Source organism: Sinocyclocheilus grahami, unplaced genomic scaffold (assembly GCF_001515645.1).
Source record: "Sinocyclocheilus grahami isolate Dianchi unplaced genomic scaffold, SAMN03320097.WGS_v1.1 scaffold63.1, whole genome shotgun sequence".
Classification (NCBI taxonomy): Eukaryota; Metazoa; Chordata; class Actinopteri; order Cypriniformes; family Cyprinidae; genus Sinocyclocheilus; species Sinocyclocheilus grahami.
Window position 1 is genome coordinate 611,439 of NW_015505242.1, and position 11,689 is coordinate 623,127.

Genomic DNA, 11,689 nt, shown 5'->3' on the forward strand with positions numbered 1-11,689 from the left:
TTTTTTTTTTTGGCTCCGTTCAGACCAATGTGGAAAAAACAGCAGGTGGCACTTTAGGAAAAGCAGAATTACATTGGGTAACAAAGCAGCATGGCGCAACTTCTGACACTCTTTTGTCACAAAGAAAAAAGGAAGTCAAACTGTTTTTATATCTTTTCAAACAGATGTTCAGGTTTTTGCATTCGCTGTGGTGTTCATCAAATAATGCTAAATACAACAGTACAGGGACAAAAAAAAGTTCTGGATTCTTCCTCTGCTATTCACTGTTGCTTAGCAAAATACTTTTTTTGTGAGAGCCAGCAAGTCCTAGTTTAATGTAACAGCAGAGTCTGTCAAAGTGTGAAAATGTCACATTGATAGTATGTGAATGTTTGTTATGGCCTGAAAAGAGGCATCAATAGCCCATGCATTAATAGTGCAAACAGACCTTTTATGAGCCATTCTCAAAGAGTACTGTTTTGCATTTAAAAATGCGAGACGGAGTAGAAGAATGGAGGGAAAAAACAAATCTAGTCTAGACTGTTGAACTCGTAATTGAGCTGTGCATTGGTCTAGCATTTTTACATAGAAAAACAATAAATCAGGGGCCTGTACCATGATGGTAGTGGAACAAACTCAGTGTTACAGGATTAGTTTTAAGCTGACAAAACCAAATCACTCCAATCCGGTTTTGTTGGTACCATGATGCTGATCATCAACTTTGTTAACTCTGGTTTTGATCCGGAGTTCGTGGAGAGTGTGCATACAAATGTGTGACATCAGTGGCGAACAGCCAATCACAAGCCTTACAACATAGAGAAACTGCGATTCACTTCTCGCGAGAGAGACCGCGTGATTCAAAACTCTTTTGCTGACGGTTAAGGGGTTGAAAAAAATGAAGAATTTTAATGCATTTACACTAAAGAAAATACTTGTCCGTGAAAGAGGACAAATAAATGAAATTATCTCCCTCTATCAGTGCAAGTGAAACTTGTGAAGTTAGTTCATATAGTTGATAATATATAACGATAGAGACTCGAACATATAAGGTCACATGAAGTCATTTTTAAAGCATTATCTATTGATTCTACGGCTAATTTATATTACATATCATATTAATATTCATTTAAATATTTAATAATAATTGTTAAACTAAAATTGCTTGTGCGTAGTGGATTAATAATGATATAAATCATATAAAATAATAGTAATTCTCATTAAAGCTGCACAATTTCATCGTTAAATATTTTTTACATTTACTATATAGTGACCTTTTAATTTGGAGGAAGAGAAACTGGGGGAGTGACTTTATTGCACTGGATGTGTCAGTGTCACTTTGCTCCCATCTGATTGGTCCAGTTTTGGTTTGAGATCTCTGACACAGAACATAACCTGCCCCAGAGCAGGTTAGTCGTGGAGCGTAAATTACCATGGCGATGAACACCGCTAAAAGCCAAGCCACTTTCATTGTACCCAGGATTGGCGCAAACTAATCTGAAACTTGCCTGGCTAGCCAGCTAATCCGGCTTCATGGTACAGCCCCAGAACTAGTATTTGCCAAAAATCCTACCACACTATTGATCCGAAACATCTTGAATAAGGATCATCAAAGACAAGTTATCTTCTCAAGTAATGTCACATCTATCTGTTACGTGAATTATATTTTTAATAAAATTTTTAGTTTCATGTTTGTGTGTTTGATTCCTCAGTCGGAGTACGAGTTCATCAGCTGTGGGCTGTACCTGGTGGTGCTCCTGCATCTGTGTGAGCAGAGGTTTTCTGATGTCTTGGGTGCAGTAAATGATGCCGGGGTAAGACTTCCACATCTTTCCTGTATTGCTTTGTTTATGTTCTTATCTTTTAGTTCAGTACTTTGGATCGTGTGGTGAGTCACTCAGTATCAAAGTGTTCATTATAAGATAATGTTGTGATTTTAAAAAAAATCACAATTTTCCTCTCTCTCGCTCAGTTTTTCAACTTGGCGAGAACTCTACATGAACACATGGACAATCTTGAAAGTACGTTATGAATTACTGCTATTTATTTTTCATACGGCATCATAAAACCCCTAAATCTTGTCAGTTCATTTATATTGATCTTTATATATTTGTTGATATCAACTTTTAAATGCATAGGTAAGTATAGATGATAACCCAATGTTTGTTCTAGTGCTGATATTAAATATGCAAAAATGTGTAAATGGTTTAAAAAAAAAAATGAATGAAGTTTATAGTGTAAGAAAATGTTAAAATTTGTTTGCATGGCATTTACTACATCTGTTTATTTATTAACCAACTTAGTGAGTCGTAATTGGCTGTTGAATGCATGGAAGGAATTACCAGTGCCTTGTTGGTGTTAAAAATGCTTGCTTATGTTTAATTCTCCACCAGAAGGTGGCATCTGGCTTTTTTTTTTCCCCTCGCTCTTCCCTTTGTTATTTTTTTTTTAAAATTTTTACTTTTTGTATTTTTTAATGTTTCTGCGTATTCCTTATGTTTGGACTCAAAGGTTCATACGCAGAATCGGATGAAGATGAGGCAGAGGACAGCAGACCGTCCATCGACTTCTGTGACTTGGAGGATGATTATGATGATGAAGAGGAGGAGGAGGAGGAGGAGGTTTAATGTGTTGGCAGGAAGGAAGGAGGCGTGGCTTAGCAGTCTGTCTCGGCCTCCTCCCACTTGCTGTTCTTGACCTGTGTCCTCCTGTTTGAAGTTACTTTAGCCAATGTCTGATTGGCAGCGTAACCACTGTTTTTAGCCTATTACAAGCCTTTCATAATATGCAGATAATCAAAGTTTGTGGGAGCTCTTTGGATACTGTTATGAAATTGTTTTTTTTGCTTCAGAGGTTGGTGAGCACTCTAAAGCTTTATTCAGTAAAAAAAAAAAAAAAAAGTCCGGTGAACAGATGAACACCATGAGTGCTTTAAATAACTATGCTTAGAAGCTGGTTTGGGGAAAGAGAGGTTCTTGAACGATTCATACTTTTACATGGTTCAGTTGAGGAACGTTCATCCACTCATTTATAGGGCTCCTTGAGAAGGAGATTGTTTGTTTTCAATATCTTGATGATTTAAAAAAAAAAAAATAAGACCCTTATTAATTTCCTGGTTTTTGTTTTTATGTTAGTAATGCACTTGTTTTTTTGTTTTTGGAGAATGGGTGAGTGAGAAAATGTGGTCACTTTTTTTTTTCTCTCTTTTCTTCTTTTTTCAAGACTTTCTCCTTACAGAAGACCTTTTCCACAGTCTGTTTGTATGTTGTACATTATAACAATGTAATTCGCTTGAATTATTACAATAAAATGGAGGTATTTCAATACCTCACAAAAAAACTGCTTTGTCCTTCAGATGTCTTCCAGCTAATGAACCGTGATTGTTCACTTCATTCATGACAATTAAAATGGTTTCGCATAATATACAGCAGTTTGTTTTCCAAGTGATTTTTTTTCAGTACATAATTAAAACTTCCATTTGCGGTATATCATCATTTTGATGGGTTTAATGTTGTAAAATGTGAAAAGTAGTATTATGTCTGAACTTTTGATTGGTGGTTTATGTAGAGAAAAATGTAATATTGTTCCTAAAAAAAAAAATTAAAAAAAAGTTATTTTAGACTCCATTATACACTCATATATTAGTGCATAATGTAGAAGTAAATAGCCATATATGTTATAGCCCATAAATATATATATTTTTATAACCATTTAGAAATTGGTGTACAAAAATATGTAAATTTTTAATCACGTCATACAAATCATTCAAATCTCTGTAAAATGTTTACCTCGAGCATTGCGTAACTGCGTACGCTTTAACAAAAAGAAAACCCAGTGAGCCAGCAGATGGCATCGCATGAGCTATGACGCAACACGCGCACCCGTCTGCCTCCAGCAGCCTCAGAGATCCGTCGGTCCACCCGAGAAGCACGATGTGACCATCCACCTGAAGACAGAAAAACAACAACATTCTCCTTCTCCGTGCCACTGAGTGCAGTTATGTCTGAGACGCCATGCCAGATCTCTCGGGGTGTCTGCTCCTCGCCGCGCTGCTGATGTTCTGCGAGGATGGGTACGTGAGGAGAGCGCAGGGTGGGGTGCTCTCCCACGGCCTCGCCTCGCTGTCGGAGGAGGACGAATTCAATGCCAGCGAGACACAGACGTCCACGCTCAAGGGACAGTGGGATGCGACGGTGCCTCCATCAGGTAACGGTCACGGCATCCGCTGGCTTCATCTTCAGCATCATCTGCATCATCTGCATCCTCAGCATCAGCACCGTGCTTACAAATAATAGGGATGTTTTCATGATGGGGTACATGACAACAAAGGACATGGGTGCGCTGTTAACCGCTGTGCTTGCTGTCTCATAACACTGCCTGTAGCATTCATTATGTCTATTATGTGTGAGCCTGCGAAGCTCTTTTGCAGTGAAGCCACCTATTTCAGGCTTTATTTAGGACAGCCATGTCCATGTTATTTAGAGGCGAATAGCTGATATGGCTGAGCAGCATTGCACTGTTTATCTTGAATGCAAGATGTCATTGTGCATTTAATGTGGGATTACTTTAGAGCCAGTAATCATCCAAGATGATCATCAATATAGTTTGAGATACAGTATAATCAAATCTATTAGGTCTTTAATGTCAGGTGTTTGCTAAATTTGCCCCAATTTGCTAAAATGTCATATATTTATTTATTTATATATATATATATATATATATATATGCATTTGAGAAAAATAATTGGCATTTATGTTGCACAAAGGCCAAAATAGATTATAGAACATTAATTCAAAATAAATATTAATAATTCAGATTTTTTTTATTTACATTTTTTTCTCTAAATATTCTAATATTTTAGTAATTACTATTTAGTTTGTTCATATTTTAGTTTAGTACTATTACAAAATGTTTGTAATAGTAATCTTTTAATAATCTCCAAATATCAGGGCAAGAAGACCAAAAGCATTTTCAATAAAAAATCAGTGTTATTGAAAAAATGTTGTAATTTATAATTCTAGTGTCTCCCATTGTTTCATCCTGGTCATGTTGTGTTTTGAGGATCTGCACATATGCAGAGAACTAGAGATTCACTTATTTTTTCAATATTGAGAGACATTTCAAAGAGGATTTTCAAGGTTTTTCAAGTCTCAGTTTTTCACTGATGTGCTCATCCAACATTTGGCACTTTGATCTATTTTTAAGCCGCTCTGAGCCTTGGGTCCAGTGGTCATAACTATTTCAAGGCTAAGATTTTACTGTCACCAACCAGTTTTTTTCAGTGTTGGCTGTATTGGTTTTTAATGCGTTGAGCAATTACAGTTCAGTTACCTCAATGAACTTATAAACATTGGTCCATGTGGTTAACCTTAACTCCAGTTAATTCGTTTCATTTTTTAAAAATGATTCTCTTATCGTTGACACATATTACAAGGGTTTGAGGCAAAATATAGCATTCAAGCTACCAGAATATCTTTCTATGCTCATTTTTATGCACAATTATTCATTTCCACAAAAACCTGGTATTTTTTCTGTCTCTAGAGTCACTCCTGACCTTGAAGATTTGGGTTAAAGATGCATCTAGCCAGAGGTTCCTGAAAGGAGCTGTGGTGGGTGTGTTCTTCAATGGATCCCAGATTCACTCCAGCCAGACTCTGGAGAATGGCGAGGTCACGGTCACTGTCTCATACCACCTTGGCCTGACCCTCACTCTGGTGGCCAGCATGGAGGGTTATGTGCTCACCCAGCTGCCTTGGAAAACCACCAAGATGCCCAGTAAGTTCATAACCTCAAAGATGCAGAGTTATTTCATTTACTTGTTATTTTATATGATGTGAGGACTTTAATTATTTAGTTTTTATAGGTATATATTAGATGTATTTTTTATTATTATTCAGTCTAAAGTTTCCTCTTAATCCCTGCATATTTTGGTGAGATATGCTCAATAAACACTTCAGTGAGATGAAAAAATAAACAGTGAGAAAAAGATGTCTAGGCAGCAAGAAAGCTGTGAACCATGTGACCTCACCCTGGCCCTGGCTTGTTGTATAACATCCAACTAGAGCTCTAAAGAAATGACCTTCAAACATATGGAGAAATACAACTAATGTCATTTTAATGTGAAAAACTGGCTGCTGAAATGAGTTTTGAGTGTTTGTTTTTATGCTATTTCCTAGTTTTTTCTGTTATTACGATGTCTCTGCGCCCTCAAACACAAGGGAACATCTGGCTCTTTGATGATACTGTGCTGATAACTCAAAAAACATCTGGTATGTCAGTTATGTCAACATTCCTTACTCTATTACCTATTATTTTATCCAATTATCCATACCACTATTTTGAAATTGAGAGCGGTTTGAAAAATGTTATACTCTAAAATGTAATTTAGTATCTACATATATCTGCTGCATGGAGCCCTACTCTGAATGTGATACTGACACACAAAATTTCTACTGTTGTACTATTTATTTATTTTCACATTACAGATCTGTCATTTCAACCGAGTGTACAGTTTTCCAAAAGTCTCCTCAAACTGTCTGAGAACACTACCATCTCCATGCTGTCAGCCTTTCTGACAGTTCCAGCCCTGCCTACAGAAAAAGACTCAAATTTCTTTACTCAAAACCTGAGCGGTAAAGGAGGTAAGATGAATTAAAAAAAAAGGATGAAATATCTTTTGCATCGGACTACATGGTGGTGCAGTCAAATCTAAACAGTTGTCCTGTCATTCCTTATCACATCTCTTGAGTTGAATGCTGACCCTATGTGTTTCACTGAATGTTAATGATCTGTGAGGGGAGTATATATTGTAGGACAGTTTTAGTCAATGAAAGCTACAAACTCCATTACTGTTTAGACTCTTTACTGCATTGATTAGTTAATGTTATTGATTATGTGTTATTGATTAGGCAATGCCTGGCTGCTTGGTTACCCAGATTTAAACAAGAGCTAACATGATGGCACATTGTACACATATTATTGATCTTCTAGACCATACACCCTTACACAGTTGTCCTATGTATTTTCTGCAGATTATAAAATGAATCTCAGTTATCATTGTATCCCGAATTACAGGTTATAGGAATGTCAAGTTAAACCCCTTGGCTATGATCAGTGCCCAGTTAGTGTCTAATGGAAAAGAGGTTGATGTCAAAGGACCCATTCAGCTCAAAGTACCTCTTCCCTACCACACCCACATACGACCGTCTGACTCACTGCCTGCGTGGACCTTCGACATGAACATAGGTGACTGAAAAACATTTCAGCATTAAAAGACTGCAAACTTACCCATTCAAAAGAAGCTTGTCAGATCTTACACTGTTTTCTTAAAGTGGGTTCTATGAACTATCATCATTATGGTCCTTAAGCAATATACTTACTGATCCCTAATGGGGGCTAATGGCACAGAATTGACACATTTCATCTTTAAGACACTTTAGATAAGATTATATCAGATCGTTTACATCTGCTTACAAGGTTTTTAGGACAAATTTCCCAATACTTAAGTCACTTTTTCAGAACTATTTACACAGTGAACAGCAGTATATGTTGGCTAAACTGTGGATCATTTTCCATTGATTTGGAATAAAATACATTCAGTGACTATTTATTTTAAGTTACATTAATTCATACAACTCACACAAACACTACCAAAACTCTATGTACCAATAGGCCAGTTTGCACATTTACATACTCTTTTTAAAACTGTTCAAACCCTAACATGTTACAAAACTGAACAAGAGCAAAATTTGCTACATTCCTATAGTAATATTAAAATATATTATAAATCTAAAAAATGAAATACTATCAAAACAGATGTAGCTGAAGTGTTAAGTCTTTTAATTGTATTATCATCTATACAAAAGGGAACAACGTAGTAATCCTTTTGTACTGTAACATATACAGCAGTGAATTCAAAACAGTATAGAGCTGACATTTATGTTATGTAAAGAAATTTTACAAAAGAAAACGTATAATGCTGCCTGTTGTTAGTCTTTTTAGGTCATTGTTTTATGAGTGACATTAAATGGAAATGTGTTGGTTTAGTGACAACCTTTTTCTATTGATATGGAAGATTTACTTGATTTGAGATAGGTACTTGATTTGGTAGTTTTAGTGCATATTGAATGTTAAATTAACTGCTTTTCCAAGCTAATTGTTGGTTACGAGAATTGTGTGAAGAGTTTTGAAAAAGTGACCCAACTGTTGAGAAATAGGTCCTAGTCATTGTCAAAAAACTAAGTAGGAGCTTCATTTTACACAATGGCCTGTGTATCAAGGTTAGGAGACCTTTGAATTTAGGATTGTGCCCAACAGAAGCACTTAATGTTACATGTTATCACAGGTACCTGGGTAAATAAAGGTATAGGCACTGTTCAGATGGAGAAAAACGGCCTAGTCTGGAATTACATAGCACCTCAACTTGGTAACTGGATTGCTGCACCACCACCATCATCAGGTAGGAATCAGTCGTTTCTAAGATATGTAATTAAAATAAGTATTGTAAAATCATCATTACTATTTATCAATCCATAAGCATTCCACTTTCATTACTTACTTTTACACTGAAATCCTATCTTCTTGTGTTCATGTGCAGCCCTCTAACCAGATTTATGTTTGTGTAAATCTAGGTTATATGGGGCTTGCAAACTCAATGGATTTCATGTCCTACCACACATACCTTCTTGTGGGTATTTTGGGAGGAACTCTTGTGATAGTCATTGGATTTTTATCTGTGATTGTATTTCACTGCAGGTAAGAGCTTATTCAGCCATGCAGGTATCATTACATGACTTTCTCATAAATACAATTGAACAACATTGAATTGCATAACTTGATTATTTCATCTTAACCTTTATTAAGGCAATTATCAAAATATGTAGCAATCCCTTTCTATCTTGTTTTATAGAGATTTAAACTATGAGGCCGGAAGAAAGCGATGGAATTCCACCAGGCTCACTGTACTAAAGAAAGACCAGACCACTTCCACCAGCTCTGATGAGGTTCAAGAACTATTCTTTCATAATGGGGACCGTTCTTATTCACTGGCTGCAAGGGGCATCAGCCATGATGCATCAGACTCTCCACGACACCAAGCCAACTACAATATTTATGTGGAAAATGTTGGGCGGCCAGCAGGCAATCTGTACGAGAACATTGGAGTTGTGGGATTAGAAAGCTTCAGAGCCCCAGTGTCTAATCTCTATGTTAATAGTGATGAAGTTGCAAAGCTTCGGGAAAAATCTGAACAGAATGCCTCACGCCAGAATGGTGCAGAGAATGTAGTTTTCAAAGACAAGCTGTTCCACATCTATAACCAGTCCGTGGCGATTGTACCGGCCCCAGAGTTGTTCAGTTCCCAGGGACAAGCTGACCCTTCTGGAAGTAGATCTGCCACTTTCCCAAGGAATGGCATGGAGCATGGAGCTCAGACAGAACGGAACTTAAAAGACAGTTTCACTCAGACGTTGCCAAAAGTTCCGCCGCAGGACAGCGATGAGCAGCAGGCTCTAGAGGGAGCACAAGCTGCTGCCGCAAACCCAGGGCTATGGGGCCGCTACAGTCATCTCCTGGAATCCGTGTCTGTCCCAGGAACATTGAACGAAGCAGCCAGAATGGGGCCTTTCCGGGGGGAACTCCAGGGAATATCAGAGCAAACCTTGCTGGAGCTCTCCAAGGGCAAACCGTCCATTCACCCACCCCGGGCCTGGTTTGTGTCTCTTGATGGTAAACCAGCAGCCCAGGTTCGTCACTCTGTGATCGAGCTTCAAGGAAGACACCGTCCGGGCAGCAGCAACGACACAAGCTTGGACTCTGGAGTGGACATGAATGAACTGCAGCAGCCATTGCGAAAAAGCGAGGAACCCTCGAGCGCTAGCATGGCTAAAATAAGCAGAAATCAAGAGCAGGACTTAAGCAGCAGTGAAATTGGGAGTCCCGAGGACATGTCCCTGAGGAACACCCTGGAAGGCAGTAGTGCAGCCATTCCCAACATCCCAGAGGACAGGGATGCAGGTGACACCTCTAGCGAGTCTAAATCTACCCCTCCGCCACGGAGACTGAGGAAGGTTCGAGACAAGAAGCCTGACAAGACCTCTCGACACGTGAGGGAGGAAAGACCCCAAACGAAACACTAACTAAATAACCTGCGTGTAGTCGTAGCTTCTTGGTGTCTGGAAATGGTTTTGATCAAATTGCCTTATAACGTAAACATCAGGAAGAATGAATAAAGCAAAAATGCCTGACTTACCTTCCGTAGCTCAGTCGATTCCCATGGCTATGCTGTATCCAGCATTCTGTCAGCAGTTCATTTGTACGCAATTTCGCAACCACACTGTACAATGTTTTTACAAACTGCTTCGAAAGAACATATTTGTTTATCTTCAAAAGTACATTGTAAAAGTATGTATATATATATATATATATATATGTATTTTTAAACATTTGTTGCCCTGCGAGCACAATGCTTGTACTCACAGTGCTCTTCTAGTGAGTCTGCAAAACTTTAAATGCGATCAATTTGGATCTCTTGACTTGCTTGGAATCAGTTTTTGTTCTTCAGTTCAATTCAACAGAAATTGAAATGTAACGCAAGGAACTGCCACACAGTGCCATAAACAATTATAAAATAAATTGTGGGAAAAAATGAGCACTGTTATCATAAGCTGTTAAGCTAAGCACTATGTATTCTTCAAATCAGAAGGAGCACCAGTGTGTTGCAAAAAGATTTCTGAGGGAGCGACTAAGGCCTTTGAGGTCATATGCTATTTTAACACACTGTACTTATTTAATGTATTATTGCTAGTCACGTTTGCATGCTGTCCATTGTAATGCCTTTATCATTCAATGTTTTCATGTGTAAGAATGTAGTACCCAAAAACACTGACAATATGTCTCAGGTTATGGCTTACCTTACCAAGGCCAATGCTGGAAGCACAGCTGAACCTAGCATATTAAGATGTTTCTTGTGCTGATGTGTTTTGTGTGTGAAATATTTCTTCACAAATTGACAACAAATAATTATCAACTCATTTACTGAATGTGTTGGAGCTTTTGTATTATTTGTTGTATTATTGTATTATTTTAGACAATTAATTGTAACTGTTTAATTTTTATTGACAGTTACAATAAAACTCTAGCTTCTTGTTGTCAGGCAGCAAACGAGAACTAAGAAGGGAAATTGAGTTTGACATTTTAAATGAAGTATGACCGAGGAGAGATTGCATTGTGTCAGCTGAATGTTTTTTAACATAATTTATGTTGTATTGTAGCATTTATTATTTCATTAATTGTAATATATTTTAATTATTTCTCAACACACTGGTTTAAATGGCTCATGAGCCATTACTGGATGCTTTAAAGTACAGCTTGTAATCTGCCTTTTTGTGCACATTTAATAAAGGTACTTGACCACAAAAAAAAACTCATGAGTTTTATGTACCCAGAATAAATGAAAGCATACATTTTATTTTAGATTTTTTAAACCATATAAATAAACATTAAATAATTAACAAATAATTAGTAATTAAAAAAATTAAAAGACAATAATAAAAGTACTGTCTCTTATACCAACATAAATGTCAAAATTGGCCTGTCTTTGCCTTTGTTTTCGGCAGAGATCAACCATTGTTACTTTTGAGTTTAAGGATTCTGCAATTCAGTGACTGCTCTGCAAATTACCTAACAACCTAACATACCTGATTAGAACACACTT

At 37.2% G+C, this 11,689-nt stretch overlaps 2 protein-coding genes across 2 annotated transcripts in view; both read left to right on the plus strand.

Annotated features, from left to right (window-relative positions):
• LOC107584818 (E3 ubiquitin-protein ligase MARCH7-like) overlaps positions 1-3,069 on the plus strand; it is a 22,121-nt gene extending 19,052 nt beyond the window's left edge. Inside the window, exons 9-11 of the mRNA XM_016271586.1 lie at positions 1,689-1,790; positions 1,949-1,997; positions 2,488-3,069. Coding sequence (XP_016127072.1) covers positions 1,689-1,790; positions 1,949-1,997; positions 2,488-2,603 — 267 coding nt within the window. The 3' untranslated portion in view covers positions 2,604-3,069. The remainder of the gene's footprint in view (positions 1-1,688; positions 1,791-1,948; positions 1,998-2,487) is intronic.
• LOC107584765 (protein FAM171B-like) overlaps positions 1-11,385 on the plus strand; it is a 15,430-nt gene extending 4,045 nt beyond the window's left edge. Inside the window, exons 2-9 of the mRNA XM_016271498.1 lie at positions 3,905-4,182; positions 5,518-5,751; positions 6,153-6,245; positions 6,462-6,617; positions 7,051-7,221; positions 8,321-8,434; positions 8,607-8,730; positions 8,885-11,385. Coding sequence (XP_016126984.1) covers positions 3,990-4,182; positions 5,518-5,751; positions 6,153-6,245; positions 6,462-6,617; positions 7,051-7,221; positions 8,321-8,434; positions 8,607-8,730; positions 8,885-10,112 — 2,313 coding nt within the window. The 5' untranslated portion in view covers positions 3,905-3,989 and the 3' untranslated portion in view covers positions 10,113-11,385. The remainder of the gene's footprint in view (positions 1-3,904; positions 4,183-5,517; positions 5,752-6,152; positions 6,246-6,461; positions 6,618-7,050; positions 7,222-8,320; positions 8,435-8,606; positions 8,731-8,884) is intronic.
• The last annotated feature ends 304 nt before the right edge of the window (positions 11,386-11,689 follow it).